Source organism: Mycetomoellerius zeteki, unplaced genomic scaffold (assembly GCF_001594055.1).
Source record: "Mycetomoellerius zeteki isolate Tzet28-1 unplaced genomic scaffold, Tzet1.0 scaffold164, whole genome shotgun sequence".
In the NCBI taxonomy this organism is placed as follows: domain Eukaryota; kingdom Metazoa; phylum Arthropoda; class Insecta; order Hymenoptera; family Formicidae; genus Mycetomoellerius; species Mycetomoellerius zeteki.
Window position 1 is genome coordinate 1,342,921 of NW_017256594.1, and position 20,179 is coordinate 1,363,099.

The following is a 20,179-nucleotide window of genomic DNA, read 5'->3' on the forward strand; positions in this document are numbered from 1 at the left end:
TAAATAGCTTTTAATTAATATTTCTTTCTTTTCAAAGTTTTGAAGTTTTAACATGTAAGTAGCAATTTAATGTGATTAGCTATATTTTTAAAGGTAACAATCAAAAATAAATTTTTTTGTAGCAAGTTTTTATAACAAATTAATTTCTGTCTTTTATTTTTATGTTTGTTCAAAAGCTTATTTGATAATTATCTTTTTTTAATTACTTTCTATATTTTTTAAATTCTTTGAAGTGGAATCTCATTTTAAAAAATAAAAATTAAGCCAGTTTTGAAAAGGAACAATTCAATTTGAGATTTCACTCCAAAAGTTTCAGTGAATAACTTTGTATATATGTATATACTCAGTTTAGAAATGTCTGAAATAAAATTTAATAGATAAGGATATGATTTATAGATAAGATTAATTTCGTAAAAAATTTTCAATAAATATTCGTCTGTATTTGCGGATATAATGTGACTTTTCGTTCATTCTACACGAGTGTTCCTAGACTCCTAGACTTTCTAGGTCACAAGTTACCGTATATATGTCATAATATTGTGCAAATCCAGTCCTGCCACTCACAGTCAGTCAGTGAAATAGGCTGAATTAAACCGTAGTGTAGGGTATGTCGAACTGTCACTGTGTTTTTCGATAAATTTTTCAAAGAGAAAATAAAACCTATCTAAAAATGAAGACACGGTTTAATACTTACGATCTTGTATGTTCAGTTACTGAACTACAAAGGTAAGAGAGAAAGATAAATAACGTATTTCTGATTTTAATAAGATCTAGAGGTTATGACAAAAATTTCATTTTCCTCAAAATATATAATCTATCTTTAAAAGAGTACAGTCGTAATATAATTTTATTTTTAAAATATATAAATCAACTGTAGTTATTTTTTATTAATAAATAATTGTTGATATATAAATAATTATATAATATCATAATGCAACAGGTTAACACAAATTGTTGTGTTCACAAGCTATCTTATAATCATGTAAAAACTTTTAGGCTTATTGGCATGCGTGTCAATCAGATATACGACATAGACCATCGTACATATCTTATACGCCTTCAACGTAGTGAGGAAAAATGCGTTCTTTTGCTTGAATCTGGTAATAGAATTCATACTACAGCTTTTGAATGGCCCAAGAATGTAGCTCCCTCAGGATTCTCTATGAAGGTAAATTCATATATATCTCTGCTAAATAATAATAATATTAAATTATAAAATAATTCTGCTAGTAACAATAAATACCTCAGAATCTATATAATTTTACAGATGCGTAAACATCTTAAGAACAAAAGATTAGAGAGTCTTATGCAAGTCGGTATGGATCGAATAATAAAGTTACAATTCGGAAGTGGCGAAGCTGCCTACCATGTAATTTTGGAGGTGTATGATCGTGGTAATATAATCCTGACTGATCATGAAATGGTAATTTTGTATGTGTTAAGACCTCATACAGAAGGAGATAAAATTAGGTAACAAACAAAATGTATCTACAATGTAAAATATATGTCGATGTGTAAAGTACTAACAAAATCATATGATATTTAGATTTGCAGTGAAAGAGAAATATCCCTTAGACAGAGCTCGTTCTACAACTATGCCACCTATAGATGTAATCCATGAGCATATTCAAAAAGCTAAGGAGGGCGATAGTCTTAAAAAAGTATTAAATCCACTGTTAGAATTTGGTTCAGCTGTGATTGATCATGTTTTACTTAAAGCCGGATTTAATTTTGGTTGCAAAATAGATAAAGATTTTCATATCACTGAAGATATGCAAAAATTAATTCTAGCACTCGAGGATGCTAATAACATGATGGATTACGCAAAAAAAAATGTCTCAAAAGGCTATATTATGCAGAAAAAGGAATCAAAACTTACTCAAGGAGATAAGGAAGATTTTATATTTGCTAATATTGAATTTCATCCTTTTTTATTTGAGCAATATAATAATCAACCTTACAAGGAGTTTGATTCTTTTGATGTCGCAGTGGATGAATATTTCTCTATGATGGAAGGACAAAAGATAGATTTGAAAGCTCTGCAACAGGAGAGAGAAGCTTTGCAAAAATTAGAAAGAGTAAAAAATGATCACAGTCAGCGATTGATTACGTTAGAAAAGACGCAGGAATTAGATAAACAAAAAGCAGAATTAATTTCAAGGAATCAGGTTTTAGTGGACAATGCTATACTAGCTATACAAAGCGCCTTGGCAAATCAGATGTCTTGGCCCGACATTCAAGTTTTATTGAAAGAAGCTCAAGCCAGAGGTGATCCTGTTGCTTCTGCTATAAAACAATTAAAACTAGAAACGAATCATGTTGCCCTATTGTTGCATGATCCTTACGAAGACAGTGATGAGGAATCTAAGCTCAAACCTATGATGATTGATATAGATTTGGCACATACAGCATTCAGTAATGCCAAGAAGTACTACAGTCAAAAAAAATCAGCCGCAAAGAAGCAGCAAAAAACAATAGAATCCCAGGGGAAAGCTTTGAAATCGGCCGAAAAGAAGACAAAGCAAACACTGAAAGAAGTGCAAACTATACATACCATTAATAAATTAAGGAAGACATATTGGTTTGAAAAATTCTATTGGTTTATTACATCGGAAAATTACTTAGGTATGTTTTTCTTTTAATAATTTATATAGAAATTATTAATTTTAACATAAATATATATATAGTGATTGGAGGAAGAGATCAACAGCAGAACGAGTTCATAGTTAAAAGATATCTAAAGGCGGGAGATTTATACGTTCACGCGGATTTAACTGGTGCTAGTTCTGTCGTAATAAAAAATCCCAGTGGCAATCCTGTGCCGCCAAAATCATTAGCAGAGGCAGGCACAATGGCTGTTGCATACAGGTACATAATTATATTGATTTCTATTTTTACAATAGTAGAACTTATTAAATTTACATATACATATATATTATTTTTAAACTAAAAATTATTAATATATTATTATAATTATGTAGATAATTATGCTTAATATTACATTTATAGTATAGCATGGGATTCGAAAGTAATAGCTAGTGCATGGTGGGTGTATCATGATCAAGTATCCAAGAGTGCACCTACTGGTGAATATCTTACTACCGGATCTTTCATGATACGTGGAAAAAAAAATTATTTGACGCACAGTCAATTAATTATGGGATTGGGTATCATGTTTCGTCTAGAGGACAGTTCCATAGAACGACATAAAGATGAAAGGAGAGTGAAAACAGTAGATGAAGAAAGCGAAAAAGCGGATTCGATAGTTGAAGATGACAGGGAAATAGAATTAGAAGGCGATTCGGATGAAGGTAAATAATGCAATAAATCAGGAATAATATAATTAAATGTTAGATAATTAAATTATTCCTTAATTGTTAATGTATATTTTCAAAAGCTCGTAATTTTTAATGTTAGATGAAAATCTAGAAAACAAAAATACATTACATCCAATTCAAGAGGAGGATCAAGAGAAATCAGAATCTTATACAACAGACTATAGTGTTAAGAAAGATACTTATGAAGAAGACGAAAAAGATACAAATATAGATACAAAATATCAATTTCCTGATACACAAATTAAAATTGATCTTACAGGCCCGAAGTGAGTTAATACAAAATTTTCAATTATAATTGAAATCAAATGAAATATATATACATATATATGACGTAATTTTATATCAAACAGGATAAAAATACATGTTGATAATAATCAGCCTTTAATACAATCTCAGAAGGATACGAAAGAAAATGTAGTTTATTTAGGAGATGACAAGCCTATTATAATAAATGCATCAACTGCGGAGAAACATGCAAAAGCAAAACAAAAAACATATCCAAAAGAATCAACAAATAAGGTCGAAAAAGATGATAAAAATGAAAATGAAAACAAAAAAGGAGAGCAACCTGCGTTAAAACGAGGACAAAAAGGGAAGCTTAAAAAAATGAAAGAAAAGTATAAAGATCAAGATGAGGAAGATAGAAGGCTTTCAATGCTCGTTTTGCAGGTTCTATCTTTTGCTTTAAATTTTATACTGAGTACTGTGCTCTCTAAACTTATTTATTTAATCTAATATCTTTATTTTTTCAATTATTTTTTAGTCGGCAGGTGCAGCTAAAGAAGACAAAAGAAAAAATAGGGCTAAAGATCCGTCAGGTCCAAAGCAACAAGGAAAGAAAAAGACAAATCCGAAACCTAACATTCCATCACAATCTATGCACACGATAGATAACGTTGACGATGAAGATGCGGGTCCAATTCCTGAAGTTGATATGCTCGATCAATTAACAGGAAAGCCTGTTTCAGAAGATGAATTATTATTTGCTGTTCCTGTTGTAGCACCTTACAATACCTTACAAAATTACAAGTAAGTAGCTCCTAAAACGATCAATAATTTAGCTCTTTCTCTCTCATTTATAATAAATTTCAATTTATTTTAGGTTCAAAGTGAAATTGACACCTGGTATTGGTAAGAGGGGCAAAGCAGCTAAAACAGCTATAGCTGTATTTCTCAGAGACAAAGAAATTTCTTCACGTGAAAAAGATCTATTAAAGGCAATTAAAGATGAGACAATAGCCAGGAATATACCTGGAAAAGTAAAAATAAGCGCCCCTCAAATTCAAAAATTAAAAAAATAATTGAAAAATACTGATTTTTATCCATATAATTAATAACCTGAATTACTTTTTTAATTACTTGCACCGTGTAAAACTTATTTGTGAAGGAATGACATATTTGTAAAACACATTTTCTTTAAATTGCACAATATTTAATGAAATTAATTCACAAAACATTGACTATATATTTTTTAAAATAGAAAAGTATAAAATTTATTATTTACAATTACCGTAAGTATTCAAATCCAAATACTTAAGTTTGGATATAGTAAATATACATGTATAATATATGTAAATATATATGTAAAATTTTTTTAGACAGTTTGATTTTATAACTCTTTAATTAATTTATTTTGAAACTTTTCTTTCATTATCTGAAAACTTACTCATCTTACATGCCCAATAAATCGAATTGGTTCTTCAAATGATTATTGCTGGTTATTTATAACAATATGTATAATCAAGAGAACTGAAGATCCTATTACATTCAACACATATAAAAATATTCAATTACATGCATTTAACATTTCTTTTATTTTATCAAAAAGTACGCAGTAATTTTTACAACATCATAATAGTTTTATAACTCAAAATTTTTCATTTTTGGAGACTCTATTCACATATATACAAAAATAGAGATAACGATGAAAAATATTATCATCAGAATTGCTTTAATCACGAGCAAACAATGTTGTAGTAAATCATGTTATATTAGTATAATAATATGAAATGTAAGAGGCCATGTACAAAAGTGCATAATGTATAAATGCAAGTTACATATTTTTTTGTAGTACAAATACCACACAATTATACTTCTTTTACTATTCTTTTATTTTTTGTAAGACTATGTATCAAACATATCTTCGTCTGATCCAATTTCAGCATAAGTTGTAGATATTATTTTATTGGATTGCAACCTAGTATTTGCTTTACTTCTAGCAGTAGCAACAGGTCTTGATTTTGTTTTTTTTGGTACAATCTAAAAATGTATTGAAAATATACTTAATATTTTCATCATTTACGTAATATTTATCTAATTCTTATTTATACAGATTGAAGAAAAAAATACAAGTTAAATAACTAAATTTTATTACCTCAGTTTCAGAAGCTGTTTCTGAATCATTCAAAGACTTGATCTTTCGTCTTGTTTTACTTGTGACTGGCTTTTTCTCTCGTTTCTTATTTGGTTTTAGTAACAACTATACAAAATGAAAGAAATAAGTATTCTAATGACAAAAATAAATCTGAACTCTAAATTTAAATAAAATTAAAAAATGAGTAATATGTGTACTCCTTTTTCAGACAGTTTTATAATTACCTTTGTGTTGGAATCCTCTTCAGAATCTTCGATTGAATCAATTGAAACTTTCTTTCTACGAGAGGGAGCTTTATTTTTCACTATCGTATTTGCTTTTTCAACTGATTCTGTTTTTTTCGCTTTTTTAAGAATTTGAATATCATATTCACCGTCAGAATCCATATCATCTAATGCTTTCGCAATATCCTTTATATTACAACGCTTCTTATCAATTACGACACCTATAGTACTTTGTCTTGAATTTCTCATAGAACTTAGAGCATCCAGTTGTTTCATACGGGGACTCTTCCTAATGGAGATTCCATTTATAGGTTTCTTTATTTTTTGTGGAGTATGTTTAGAAGTATTTTGTTGAATTAGCATGCCAATGCTGTCCAATTTTAATTTCCCATCTGGTTTATGACTTAATTTCTTTAAACCACCTATTAATGTTTCCTTCAATTTTTCATAAGATGGTATTTCATTAAATTTTATACTGGCTAGCAAAGTTATAAATTTGTGAACAGCTTGTGGAACAGATCCATGAAAACACTTATTTAGGAAACTGTCTATATTGTTGAAAGCTTTTTCTTTCTCTTTCTGAACGGTAGCTGGATCGAGTAACTTTTCCCATGGTAATGAACCACATAACCACAGGATCATATTGTAACTCAAAATTTCAATATCACCACGACGTGTTGGTACTAAAAAAATAAAAAAACATTTAAAGTATAACAATCATTTTTATAATTTATATTCAAAAGAGATTGATAAATTGCATTACATATTAAGATTGTGAATTTCTAATATTTACCTCCCATATGAGCGTCTCTGCTTGTGTACTGTAAAGTGCCATTATGTGCCTTCTTTGGATCAACTTTTAATTCAGTACTTGACGTACAACGAGAAGCTAAACCAAAGTCAACTAAATAAACCTGATCGTAAGAATTCAAATCCAGTAGCAAATTTTCGCCTTTGATATCAGCATGTACATAGTTTTTGTGATGAATGTATTCTAATATATCTATCTAGGAAATTTATTAGAATACAACATAAATTATTTTATTAAAACAGCTACTTATTATCAATAACTTATTATTCTTTTTGTCTTACTATTTGCAAAGATAATTTATATACTATGTGTTCCGGAAATTGTTTGTTATTTTCTTCAAATATTTTCCATAAGTCTTTTCCATATCGATTTATTACTAAAAATCGATATTTTGTGTTTTTATATTCATGACTTCCAGAAGCAATATATCTAGGTATTCCGAGTGCTGCAAGTTTCTTTTTTTTCTGCCAGCTATCAACTAAAAAGATACTACGATATGCTTATCTCACGAATATTGTTGTACAATTGAATAATATTATTTGTTTTAATATATGTTGGTATTCATAGTCAGGCCTTATATTTAAGACTTCCTTAAATTTATCTTTAGATGCTCTACGAATTATTCCATTGGCTACTGACAAGTAAACCTTCAGAAATGTCAGATTGATTTTTCTCAAAATTTTACAGTTGTTTCTTACGACATAATAATAAGAAATCTGTCATTAATTTTAGCCCAAATTGCGTTCGTCCATTAAAAAAAGATTTTTTTTATTGTTTACAAATACCCGATTTTACATGTTTAAAGCAATATTTCTTATAAATAAATATACACTCGATATTTTGAGGCTTGGTATACACATAGAACACCAAAATAATAATTAAAAATAGTTAAGAAACAATCTTCTTGAAAAAAACTTTTTACAGAAACATAGCTGGGAGCTGATCTGGATTAACCTCACGTTATCCTAACTCAAAAATCAAACAATCACTAACTAAATTGCTGTTACGCAACAGAAAAATTAAGCTCAATCAATTTTTCTGTTGCGTAACAGCGATTTAGTTAGTGATTGTTTGATTTTTGAGTTAGGATAATGTGAGATTAATCCAGATCAGCTCTGTTTTGTTTCTGTAAGCTTTTTTCAAGAGGATCGTTTCTTAACTACATTTAATTATTATTTTGGTGTTCTATATGTGTTTATTTACCGAGCTTCAAAATATCGGGTGTACATTTATTAATAATATTATAAGAAATATTGCTTTAAACATATAAAATCCAGTATTTGTAAAAAATAAAACAAATTTTTTTTAATAGACAGATGCAATTTGGGTTAAAATTAATGACAGATTTCTTCTTATTTTGTTCACAGAAACTGTGAAAATTTTGAGAAAAATCGGCGTCTGACATTTCTGAAGGTTTACTTGTGAGCATCTAAAGATAAATTTAAGGAAGCCTTAGGTACAACGTCTGACTATGAATACGGATCATAGATCTTATTTCATCAATAAGACCATCTTAAGTAATGTCTTAAGGTGCTAATGCAACCCGTCTGATTGGTTCATGACATCTCAAGACTGAATTTAAGACTTGAATATAAGAACCGACTATGAATACGGGCTATAGACTGCAATTTTAAAAGCAATTTGTCATATAATGGAATAGATTAAAAATAAATTTTTCCTTTTCAACTTACTTTCATCTGACTTACAATTCCTCATATAAAAGTGCATTTCTACAAATAATGGTCCATTTCCATGTGGTTCCTAAAACAAATTTAAAGAATATGTGAAGTCGGAATAAAAGCTAGGAAACAAATAGTAAAAATAAGGAGAATACTCACAATTTTTATGACATTAGGATAATCTTTAGGGATCTTTCCAGAATATGGTGCGGCTGTAAACAATCAATGATCAATTAGTACAATAATAAAATACTTAGGAATGTATTAAAAAAAATATGTATCTTCTAAAAGAAATAAAATATATTTAGATTTAGTTACGTAAAACAAAATCACAAGTCTACATATTTTTTATAACTGTAACTATACATATAAGACTTAAAGGAAAAAAAGGACATTCATGTTGACTGTTTTTTTGCATAACTAGTACTTTGCTGTTGTGTTTACAAAGTAGGAATAATATGTAACGGCGATGTGTAACGCAATAAAATAACCGGATTAAATTTCGCGTACCAGAGTAAACTTCCCCGAAACCGCCGACACCAATTGACTTGCCAAGAATCCATTGGCCCTTTGATATGTCCCTGAGAATCTCTCCAGCCGGTATCGGTTCGGGCATTTGATAACCTCCTTTCTTCTTCGGTGCTTTCTTCGCTGCTTTCGCTGCCATTATGTCGTTAAATGCAAATCTTTAAAAAAACCAAGATCTGCGTTAAACTGAACGTGTCACGTAACTGGATCGATCTGGATCGATCAACAGTCCATAGATCATCAAAGTTAATCAACAATCGTAGGTAGGTAACGAATATGAGAAACGATTATGGAATTACGCGCCAACACTAGCTGCCGTTAAGCACCGTTATGAAACATCAAACATGTGATGACAGGCAACGGCATGATTGAAATGGTTGAATTAGCCCGGATCTTCATACAGACGCAGCGCTTTGATACAGAGCGCTGATTGGTGGAAAGCCGGTTGTGAGGGTAAAAATTTACCACCGTTACCCGTTTTTCACCAATCAGCGTTCGATGTCAAAGCGCTGTTGCCCGTCGTATGAGGATCCGGGCTTAAGCTCGGATAAGTTCCCAAATCGAAAACGAATGTACTGGCGTTAATACACGAGCGATTTTGACGGACTCACGAAAAATGCAGGATGGCTCCTCTCAGACTCTCACTTCTCAGATTTCGTCACAAACACAAACACCCATGTGGTCTGTTTGACTCTCTTACACTTTTTGCGCTCAGCTTCGCTTTCTCTCTTCTCAGCGCCAAATATATATCTATCTCATTTTAAGTGTAAAAAGTGTAAAAAAAGTGTAAGCAAGTAGAACAGAACTGTGTTTGTGTTTGTGACGTGGTGTGAATGTGTGAAACGGTGTTTACTCCGGAATCTCCGGAATAGGTTAACCGGTTCTTGAAGCTTGATTTCAATGCGAAATAACGCGAAAGAGAAATTATGATCATGGTTGATCAACTTGTGGTATGCAAGCAATTCTTATGAGTCGATATATGAGTTAGTAGTAGGTTCATTGAAAACACAGGAGTTCGCGCATCTAATTACATAGGTTATCTCCTTGGTCGTTCGGATTCCTTCCTTTTTTTTCTCTTTTTTTCCCTTAAATGGAAGAAACTGCGCCCGATTCACCGAAATCACAATCAGGGGAAAACAATTGTGTTAATGAGTCAAACGGCGATGCGATCTACAGCGAAAATGACACGGAACGTCATGGAGAGTGCACGCCGCAACAGTCTGAGAGATGCATCAACAATTCTATTTTCAATACCATTTCCAAGATCGTTAATCCCACTACAAAGGTAAACTTTTCTTTTATCTTTAAATGCAGAAGCTCGGATATTTTTAACTAGACTATTTTTTGAGGCTTTAAAATTTTATTCAGGAAATTTGATTCGTCAAAAAATTGATGCTCAGTTCTGATATTTTTATAATATATATAATATACCTATATATGAATAGAATATATAATTTTTTAACATAACAAAAAATACTCTGGAGTAAAATTATTTTGGATAATTCTTGATAGATCTAAAAGTATACATCTCTCTAAATATAGTTTTATGCTTATTTGATATGTGTGGTTCTTTTTTAATTGATTATAGTATGTTATACGATTTTATTTAAATATAAATCTTAAAAAATAATACTGAGAATAATAATGAGAAAATTGAAAATGTTTTCAAAGAAATTGAACAAATAAATGTTAAGTTGCATAATTAAAGTATTTCCATATGTTGATTAAGGACTATTAAAATAAGATAAATTGATTAAACTGCTCTAATATAATATAAATAGTATACTTTTATAACATATAACTTATCCATTTATATAAGCTTTTTCATAAAATACACGTTTTAATTAATATTTAATATTATTTTCTTTGTTAGGTGCCAGATATACAGGATTTTAAGATAGTAAAGCCGATAAGCAGAGGAGCATTTGGTAAAGTATTTTTAGGATACAAGAAGACCAATCCCGAGCAAGTATATGCAGTTAAGGTAATGAAGAAGAACGAGATGATAAATAAAAATATGGCGTCGCAAGTGGTAATTGAGCGCAATGCATTAGCTCTGACTCGTAGTCCATATTGTGTGCAACTCTTTTATTCACTGCAGTCCATCAGTAGCGTGTATCTAGTCATGGAGTACATGGTGGGCGGTGATCTCAAGAGTCTGGTTGGCGTTTATGGTTTTATGGAGGAATCCATGGCGGCATTTTACACAGCGGAAGTTTGCCTAGCACTTGAGTATCTTCACTCGCACGGTATTGTGCACAGAGATCTCAAACCAGACAACATGCTTCTCTCACGCGAAGGACACATCAAGCTTACGGACTTCGGGCTCAGTAAAATATCATCCTTGCACAGGGATCTCGAAATATCAGATCTAGTGAATCCCATGACTCCGAGCTTGTGTACCAGGACACCTGGTCAGCTGCTCTCGCTGACGTCTCACTTGTCCTTCGGTTCTGGCCAAAAATCTACCAACGAATCAAATTTCAGTGACAGGAGTACACCAGCCATGAATTTACTCTCCGCTCTACAAAGGAATTGTAATCTTAAATCCTCAGAGCATATGTCACCGAATTCAGTCATATCCTCTGTCGCATCCGGAGATTATTCTCGAATATCTGGCGTTACACCTTTTCAATCGGCGGAGGATCTGCATTTTGAGCAAAGTCACGAGGAACAAAGTATAGAAGAAGACGAGGCCACCATTGAAAAGCGCGATAATGGTTTGGATAGCTCTAGCAGTTACCACACCTGCGAGGCATCCTCTACACAAACAAATAATTATACTGATCAGACTATAGAGGAGGAAGAGGAAGAGAAGGACGAATCTACGATCGAGGCCGAAAAATCGCAGCATCGATCTCTTGTACATACTAGTCCTGTAAGCACTTGTACAAATTCATTCGTGATTCGAGGATCAAAGAAAAGGAAGCGGGACGGTGCAAATTCAACGGGTTTAACGTGCGAGATCGACGCAATAGATTTGGATGTCGTTAAAACACCTAAGAGAAACAACCGTGACTGTATATTTCCTTATACAAGTCCAACAATTAATGCTGTCTCCATAAAAGCTGCGGATATTACCGCTGACTTAGCGGAAAACGATGGGAACAAGACACCGAATCAGGACACCGAACCGAATACTGGATCTGCAAGTAGGGTAGCTTTCAGTACGCCAGTATCCTCCACTAGGCAAAGAGATTATAATAAGAAACAGCAAAAATATGAGGAAGAGGATGACGCGAAGAATTTAATCAAGACGAGATTCCGCTTACCACCTCCACATTCCACTCATGATCCGCACACGGATTCAGATAACACATCCGAGGGTCATCGGTCGCCCCAGGGTATCTCACCCATTAAGACACCCGCAACTTCCGGCAACTGTTACACTTATAGAACACCCAAGTCCGTTAGAAGGGGCGGTCAGGGTGGTGCCAATAGATCGGACGACCGCATACTCGGCACACCCGATTACCTCGCCCCGGAATTACTGCTTAAACAAGGTCATGGATCAGCCGTTGACTGGTGGGCACTAGGCGTTTGTCTGTACGAGTTTTGCACGGGCTTGCCGCCATTTAACGACGAAACGCCGCAAGCAGTATTCGCAAACATTCTTGCGCGCGACGTTCCATGGCCTGAAGATGAGGAAGCTCTATCGTCGATGGCAACCAATGCTATCGATGCGTTGCTCACCTTGGACCAAGCTTCTCGTCCCATGGCGAAGGAGGTGCGTACCATGACTCTGTTCCACGATTTTCCTTGGGACGAACCGTCGAAAGCGGTGCCCCCGTTCATCCCGCAGCCGGACGATAAGTATGATACATGCTATTTTCAGAGTACGTCGCCCCAGTATATTATATCATTGTCGTTTAAAAAACAATACCGTAATATATGAGGTAAAATTTCAAGTGATGTAAAACATGTGCTTCCGTTATTACAATACAAATTGGAGATGTCTAAATAGTTTTATCAATATGTTGTTGCTAAAATAGAGAAAAAAAGCATTGCCATTACATTTATAGTTTTTTATTGAAGAGAAAAATATATATTAAAATTATATTTTCAATGTTACTCGCGCGCGCGTACGGTATTATTTTTTAAACAATATTACACCGCGTTAGTATTGGCAGTTAACAAAAAAAAATGTTTTCTTTATTTTCCAGCGCGAAATACTATGCAACAATTAAATGTAAGTAATTGCGATACATAGTCTTCAGCGTATCGCAAGTAGACGTGGCAAAAACAGAAGCCTATAATGTCCAAATCGTTACTATATAACTTTATTTTTTATATACTTATGTATATGTATAGCAATGTAAAATATAACATATTTTGTTACTACTCGTAATCATCGAGTTTATTGACCTCTACAGTAAATGGATGATGATGATTTCATTTAACGATGAGAGAACGTATAGAGCGCGATGACATGAAACTTAAAATGTCACGTAATTAAAAAAAAATTAACGTAGTATCAAATTTTCTTAGAGAAGCGATATGTTTTCGCTTTTAACTATAAAAACGGATATTTTTTAAATATCGCTATGAAGCTCTTTAGGGCTCGACGGTTTTTATCACATTTTTCGAAGCGAGTATGATCGATTCTGCGTTTCTTCGACAATCTTTCTTGTCGAAGAAACAGCGACAGTGCGAAAGAAACGTGGCGGTAGATACGTGTGCTGTCTTCTACTTTAAATTTTTATAAATCCACAACAAATAGTGTGTCACTCTTGTGTACACGCCTGGATATTGTCCTTTACCACAGCCTATACCCCATGATACAATACCGACTTGTGTCCAGCGACCATCGTTCACCATTAAAGGTCCTCCGCTGTCGCCCTATAATATAAGTGCAATGTTATTAATTCTTACATAAAATTTGATTATATTATAAGTGTATATTTATATATCTCATTTGCTGGAAAATAAATCTGTCCGAACTTCCAATTTCCTTATAAATTCAACAATTTCTTACCTAAATAATGAATCAATTTTTGTTATTAATTAGTTAATGAATAACTAATCGTATTTAGGCCGATGGATAAATTTGATTTAAGATGAAGTAAAATTAATGAATATATAAATACAAACCGAGCATGAATCCTTAGTAGCTCGACCAGCGCATAAGAAACTGTCAACTATACCACCTGGTGCCGCCGCACCGTATTTCAATTTACATTCGCTGTTTGACCACACTGGTATTGAAACTTCTTGCAAAATCGCTGGTTGCGGCCCACCTAATTGAATATAATAAATTACTTGTGTGCCATTACATTTCCTAAGAGATGTTCTTAAATGTTTGCAAATAACTATGCAATCGATTCCTTAACGAGAATATTTAGAAGAGTATATAAATGTTATACATAATTACACACTTTTTCATTTAAATTCAAGTAAAAATCTTCTTTGATGCGACTACTCGCGCGAGTTAAAGTCCATTTTGGTGTAAAAATATTCTTACTTTCTCTCAGAGAACCCCATCCAATAACGGTCGCCGTCTTGCCGGAATACAATTGCGATCCGCTAGGAAGACAGATAGGTCGTATTTGTTCGGTGAATTCCACGGGCTCGCTTAGCGTAAGAAGTGCCACGTCGTTGTAGAGTGTACGAGAGTTGAAGGCTTTGTGCCTCACGACTCTCTTCACGCGTTTCTCGATGTGACGAATCTCGTTATTCGTTTTAATATTATGGTCACCTAGGCGCGCTATCAACCTCGCAACATCCCAAGAATTCATACTAGAATAATATAATATTTTCTTTTATTAGATATTTCAAAACTCGTCATAATATTTTCTAATTATTTATAACTAATCGTACTCTCTCAAACTTTTAGAGTGAATCTCATTCTTAAAGAATAAAAATTGAGCAATTCTTTTTCAGGAGTTTCACTGGTTCAATTTTTACTCTTTAGAATGAGATCCCACTCTATAGAATTTAGAAAATAAGGAATCATTTATATTAATATGTATCGACAGTAAAGAAATAGTTGTATACATTAGATATATATTATTTCAGTTTTGATTTACGGAATATAATAAATTGATAAATAAATTGGACTCACTTTGCAACGCAGTGCGCTGCCGTCAACACATGCTTGTTATTAATGAGCGATCCACCGCAGAATTGTCGTCCACCGTTAAAGAGCGCGACCATCCACGGCCATTCGCCCGGGTCTGCATTTTTCCCTCCAACAATACGCTCTTGATCTTGATTGCCATTCTTGGCACCGCACTGCGAGAGATTGTCGTCGTTGATCGGGGACTTGTTGGTCGTCGACGGGGCCGTCGACGACGTGATCCACCATTCCGGCTTCTTCGTCGGCCACGTAGTAGCGACGCTGGGTCTCTTAGAGCTTGTGCTACTTGGTTTCAACGTAGTTGAATACGTAGTTGAATGCGTAGTTGAATACGTCGGTAGACCAGGCGAAGGTGGATGAGTCGGAAGTGGCGGTATCGTGTGATCGGGCGGATGTGTGGGAACCTGAGGTGGCCAAGTAGGTACAGCTTGAGGTCGTGCTATCTCCGCGTTTTCGCTTTTCTTCTTATTGTCCTCCACCTAAAATTTATAATTTAATTTTGTCTAAAGGTCTTTCTCATTCAGAAATCTAAAAATTGACTATTTTTTAAAAGTGGATTGTGAATACACCGTTTAAAATGGAATTTTTTATTTGTTTTTATTAGAAAGTTTTGTCTTATAAGTTTCTTCGCGTCAAGAATAATATAAAAATCGCGGGAAATTCCTGGCAGTCTTGTAATTAAAATATATTAATTATTATTTTTTATTAGTACTCTACGTTGGTACACGAAATTACTAAATCAACATTTTTAAATATTAAAATTTAGTAAAATAGCAGCAAAACGAAAATCATGTTTTGATTTTCAGCAGAGGGTTAAATAATTGATAAATATAAAAAAAATAGTAGTTCACGAACTGCAAAAAGTGTCAGTATGTCAGTAATAATTATGTAAAGTTTCAAGTCAATCGGTTAAGCCGTTTTTTCGGGAGAATTTTCTCTCGATTTTGTAAACACGGTTTTGGAAAAAACGGCTTTAAAGTTTTAAATTGATTTTCTAATCCAAACGTTTATAACAAGTATTGTGCATGTGGAGTCAAAGTTTACTTCATTTCGATTTCCCTAACTTATCCTAAACATCCTAATACAATAGATTAGAAACCGGTCTTTGAAAATGAGCACAGTGCATTCGGCCCTCCGCTAGCTGTTTAATCTTCATCTTGCCCAACGTTTGAGATGTTCATTATCTCAAAAACTTTTTTTTTTTTCAAAATCGCTGGGTTAATTTTATACCTACACTTGTAGGACTAAAAAAAATGCAATTTAAAAAATCGATTTTTTTATCCTCCTTTCGAAGAGAAGATTCCTTAATTAACGAATAACGTTAATTAAGATATAGTTTAAGATATAGTTTATCTTTAAAATAGAAAGATCCTCAGTGACAAATGAAAGGAATGATTATGGTATTGCATCCAACAGAAGGAAGGAATGCACGAACATCGAGTAATAAAGCGCGGGCCATAAAACGGTCTTTTGTGAAATCGTATTACCGAATCGACGCGGCAGAGATATAACTTTCTAATGTGGGATCTAATGGGCTTTAATTCGGATCACGTGTAATTTTTATGAGTGTGCAAATATTAAAGGTAGAATTGGGTCAAATCGTTTAAATAGCTGACATGAGTTTGGCCATGCCTTACTTGCGGATTGTCTGCAGTAGGATTGTCGCAGTTATCGGGGTCAGGCGTGACGAAGGGATGTAAATTCGAGCAACAGATCCCGAAGCTCGGGTTTCCATCCTCGCGGATATAGCTGCATGTGTCGTAAACACCAAGGACCCAGCCGTCCAAAGCACCGAGGTCGGGTATTTTGAAGTACGGATAGCATTCCTTGAAGGTCGTGCACCGACCGACTTCGCCTTTTGAAGTCAGGCAAGTCTCGCGAGCCGTAGCTCCGTTCCAAAGAATACCCCGACTCTCCCTCGATTCGAATTGATCTGGATCGATTGCGGCTGTAAATTGAATTTTTACTTAATTAATCACCTAACTTGTTTATATTTTTGTAAGATAGAAAATAAAGTAGGCATTTCTTTTCGGGAATATTTCAAATATTCTAATTAACTTGCAATTTATCTCTTTTTCACTTTCAATCGTTTAACATGTTCTGTCATTGCCGTCTATTTATAATCTTCTTTCACGCTATTCACACGTTTATCTTTAAAATTTTAATGAGATTTATTTAGGGGTATGTTTCTTCACAATCTCTACCCGTTAAAATGCTTGTATAGTATCGTGTTTGCCATCGCAGAATCAGAATGCATCGAGCATGTTTATCTCAGCACGTACTCAAGAATTCTTGCTTTAGCATGTAGAAACATTAATGTCCGGATACATTAATATACATGATGTGTATGTTTTATGTATATTTTTCTGGTATTAAGCAGAAAACTAGAAAAAATTGCGTTAAAATTATTGAAACATCATCCTTTGATTTTGTCTTTTGCAAAAGCTTAGAACTTATTACACTAACAATTACATTTCCAGACAGCACACAATATTTATAAAATATTTACAAAATATTTATAAATATTTATAAGATTTATTTTAAATATTTTGTAAATATATTTTTGCGGTCTCTTAGATTGCACAGATCATAAATATTTATTGTAAATGTTATAGTAAATGCTATGGAAATACTTACTGAGACATTATAATTCAAGTAAAAAATACATATTAGAAATATTTATTTATATTTATAAATATTACATAAAATATTTAGTCTTTATTTTAATAATGTTTCGACTAAAGCTTTATATAAAATATGTATGTAATATCTATATAACATTTCATAAAATGAATATTAATAAATATTTATCATAAATATTTTGTGCTACGAATATAAATTCCGTATATAAATGAGTTTAAAAATGTAGGCGAATTTTTAGAATCTGTTTGCTTATTCTGTTGTGTTGAAATATATTATTTGTGTTATTGAGTATTTTCAAGAAGAGAACTCGGTATACATATGCTTGTCATGTACGACTATTAATCGATCATATGATTAAATTGTATATAAAAATAGAAAAAAAACAGATGCTTTTAAGAAACATTTACTTTTCTTAAACTTTTCTTATGTTGTTGCTCTTTGTTACATCGATAAAAATTGCATCAATAGAAATTACGTATGAAAGAGAAAAATATGTTTTTAATATTGCCGGCTGCATGAAATTTATTTTGCGGAGTGACTAATCGAAACATCATAATAGAATTCCATCGGGATACTTAGCAGCGAGTTCGCTGACCTACGTGAGGCACACAGGTGCGCATGTATGTACATCGAAGGTGAGGTTGCGCCGGGAGAACTTCCGGTTACCGTGTATGGGATGTGCGAATGATTATTTGGTTTTCGATATATATTGCATCTGTTAGATTTTCCGATCATTGAAAGATGAAGAAAACAAAAGTCAACAATATTAAAATTAAGTCATTGACTAATAAATAAAAAGTCACATAGAACGGCCATTGTTCTCTTGGCTAATGACTAGTCAAAATAATCAATGATATAACTTACACAGGAACATATTTTAGAGGAATAAGGCATTGATTTTTCTTCTGAATATGATATTTAAAAAATATTTGTGCATTGCGATAATTACTACATTCAATATTTTAAAATCTTCCCTATCAACCGTAATCATTGCAATTTAAAAATCAACTGAAATGAAGTAGTTTAATGAGTACATAGGCAAAATGAGTTCTCTTGAAGTGAGAATAAACAGCTATTTAGAGAAACGTCGTTATTATGAAATATCTTTGTGTAATAGATGAGTTGTTTTAATTTTCAAAAAAAGAAAGATCAAGATTTAAAAAATTCTTTAATTTAAATCTTGATTTAAAAATATAGCTTGCTACATATTATTGAAACAAATTTTAATTAAATTTATTAGGAACTAGATAGAACATTGGAGAACAATGGAGAACAATATTTTCTAGGTGTCTTTTCTGTCACTAACCAATAATAGTTACAGAACTTATTGTATTAATATTTAAAATTTATTTTAATCTTTGTTTTATTTTCTAAAAGATGACCATGGGATTCTTAGCGTAATTCTTAACTAAAGTCATCGAAATACGAAACATCGTGGAATATTTTAAGCAAATGCAGACGAGCATGAGAGCCAAAAGTTTATCAGCATTTAAACGGGAAGTGCGTTCAAAATTGTTCTTGAAATTGTAATAGATACTGACCTTCGACGACGATGGCGTTGTCGTCCTCTTCCGGGCGAACGTCGTCGAAGTTCAGTGATCTGGACAGTGGTCCGATAGTCGCCGCGGGTACGATCGTCGTGATCACCTGCACCACGAGCACCAGCACCAGCATCGCGAACGGCAACGGTCTATGTGACCGTTTATTCATATTCCGAGCTGTCAGAATTGTATTGCGTGCGAGGAACTCAAAGTACCGCGAAAAGAAACAACGAGCAGTGCGTGAAACACGGGACTTCCAGGTCCACGTGCGCGAATTACCGGCGGGGTACCCTGCCAGGTACTCCACTAGGCCGCCTAAGCTGCCGAATAGCCGTTGCTCGAGCTTATAACGGGCTCGCCCTTCTCCTCGATACAACACGCACGAGGTGTTCTCGCGCACCTTTCTTCTCTTGCTCTTTTATCACGATCTCAATGGCCGCAGGGTATATGAGAGGATAGGGTTAAGAATAGACGGTAGGAATCTGTCGCAGTCTTCCCATGGTAATGCGCAAAATAATCGTTTCAATATTTATGCTTCGATGTGCGCAAAGTGGATTAATTCTATTACGAGAACAGAGGATTTATTTAGAAAAACTGGGATGCTTAGCTTATAAGTATCTACTCTTCAATTATATTTCTATATAATAATGAGAAAATTGTAAAATTTTTTCAAATTATGAAATATGAAAAGTGAATTCTATTGTATTTTATTATTTAGATGTTTTTCTCTTATTTCTAAATCTTTCTTCTCTTGTCTTAAAATGTCTTTCTCTTTTCTCTTAAAATTGATTTCTGTTAGAAGTTTTATTAGAAGTTCTATTAGAAGTCAATTTGAAGAAGATAATAGAAAAATTTCCATCTTTTTGCCGTATAAATATTATACATTTAGGGTATTTGACTTATATATAGTATGTGTATACAATTAATAAATACTATAAATGTGCAATACTTGTTAAATGATATAA

General features: G+C 33.0%; 4 protein-coding genes across 6 annotated transcripts; 2 read left to right on the forward strand and 2 right to left on the reverse strand.

The window, feature by feature from the left end:
* The first annotated feature begins 579 nt into the window (after positions 1-579).
* Positions 580-4,771, forward strand: Clbn (Nuclear export mediator factor NEMF homolog Clbn). Its single transcript, XM_018445600.1, has 10 exons — positions 580-726; positions 997-1,168; positions 1,268-1,470; positions 1,547-2,625; positions 2,688-2,868; positions 3,010-3,311; positions 3,418-3,604; positions 3,689-4,007; positions 4,102-4,367; positions 4,441-4,771. Exons 1-10 carry the CDS (start codon positions 671-673, stop codon positions 4,637-4,639), a joined length of 2,964 nt encoding a protein of 987 aa, XP_018301102.1. The 5' UTR covers positions 580-670; the 3' UTR covers positions 4,640-4,771.
* Positions 4,772-5,334: 563 nt separating this feature from the next.
* Positions 5,335-16,414, reverse strand: LOC108721244 (serine/threonine-protein kinase VRK1). 2 transcript variants are annotated; one of them, XM_018445672.1, is made up of 10 exons: positions 16,411-16,414; positions 15,882-15,884; positions 8,937-9,112; positions 8,586-8,638; positions 8,439-8,508; positions 7,029-7,225; positions 6,730-6,943; positions 5,937-6,619; positions 5,713-5,817; positions 5,335-5,597 (listed from the first exon to the last, which is right to left on the reverse strand). In XM_018445672.1, exons 3-10 carry the CDS (start codon positions 9,091-9,093, stop codon positions 5,463-5,465), a joined length of 1,614 nt encoding a protein of 537 aa, XP_018301174.1. In that variant the 5' UTR covers positions 9,094-9,112; positions 15,882-15,884; positions 16,411-16,414; the 3' UTR covers positions 5,335-5,462. The 2 variants fall into 2 exon arrangements, with proteins under 2 accessions (XP_018301174.1, XP_018301173.1); XM_018445671.1 differs by lacking the exons at positions 15,882-15,884; positions 16,411-16,414 and having other exon boundaries at positions 8,937-9,287.
* gwl (serine/threonine-protein kinase greatwall) lies at positions 9,776-13,225 on the forward strand. Of its 2 annotated transcripts, XM_018445670.1 has the most exons (3): positions 9,776-10,239; positions 10,828-12,790; positions 13,118-13,225. In XM_018445670.1, the coding sequence occupies exons 1-3, from the start codon at positions 10,045-10,047 to the stop codon at positions 13,162-13,164; spliced, it is 2,205 nt and encodes a 734-aa protein (XP_018301172.1). In that variant the 5' UTR covers positions 9,776-10,044; the 3' UTR covers positions 13,165-13,225. The 2 variants fall into 2 exon arrangements, with proteins under 2 accessions (XP_018301172.1, XP_018301171.1); XM_018445669.1 differs by lacking the exon at positions 13,118-13,225 and having other exon boundaries at positions 10,828-12,882.
* Positions 13,350-19,515, reverse strand: LOC108721245 (proclotting enzyme). The gene is made up of 6 exons (XM_018445673.1): positions 19,215-19,515; positions 16,668-16,978; positions 15,016-15,509; positions 14,416-14,690; positions 14,046-14,191; positions 13,350-13,793 (listed from the first exon to the last, which is right to left on the reverse strand). The coding sequence occupies exons 1-6, from the start codon at positions 19,381-19,383 to the stop codon at positions 13,641-13,643; spliced, it is 1,548 nt and encodes a 515-aa protein (XP_018301175.1). The 5' UTR covers positions 19,384-19,515; the 3' UTR covers positions 13,350-13,640.
* Between the last annotated feature and the right edge of the window lie 664 nt (positions 19,516-20,179).

Coding starts and splice junctions, on each gene's coding strand:
- Clbn (XM_018445600.1), top strand. CDS start 671: ATGAAGACACGGTTTAATACTTACGATCTTGTATGTTCAGTTACTGAA. Junction 1,169..1,267: donor CCTCAGGATTCTCTATGAAG/GTAAATTCATAT, acceptor ATAATTTTACAG/ATGCGTAAACATCTTAAGAA. Junction 2,626..2,687: donor TACATCGGAAAATTACTTAG/GTATGTTTTTCT, acceptor ATATATATATAG/TGATTGGAGGAAGAGATCAA.
- LOC108721244 (XM_018445672.1), bottom strand. CDS start 9,093: ATGGCAGCGAAAGCAGCGAAGAAAGCACCGAAGAAGAAAGGAGGTTAT. Junction 6,944..7,028: donor ATAAATTATCTTTGCAAATA/GTAAGACAAAAA, acceptor TAAATTTCCTAG/ATAGATATATTAGAATACAT. Junction 5,598..5,712: donor AAACAGCTTCTGAAACTGAG/GTAATAAAATTT, acceptor ATACATTTTTAG/ATTGTACCAAAAAAAACAAA.
- gwl (XM_018445669.1), top strand. CDS start 10,045: ATGGAAGAAACTGCGCCCGATTCACCGAAATCACAATCAGGGGAAAAC. Junction 10,240..10,827: donor TCGTTAATCCCACTACAAAG/GTAAACTTTTCT, acceptor TTTCTTTGTTAG/GTGCCAGATATACAGGATTT.
- LOC108721245 (XM_018445673.1), bottom strand. CDS start 19,383: ATGAATAAACGGTCACATAGACCGTTGCCGTTCGCGATGCTGGTGCTG. Junction 14,691..15,015: donor GCAGCGCACTGCGTTGCAAA/GTGAGTCCAATT, acceptor ATATTATTCTAG/TATGAATTCTTGGGATGTTG. Junction 14,192..14,415: donor ATGGGGTTCTCTGAGAGAAA/GTAAGAATATTT, acceptor ATATTCAATTAG/GTGGGCCGCAACCAGCGATT.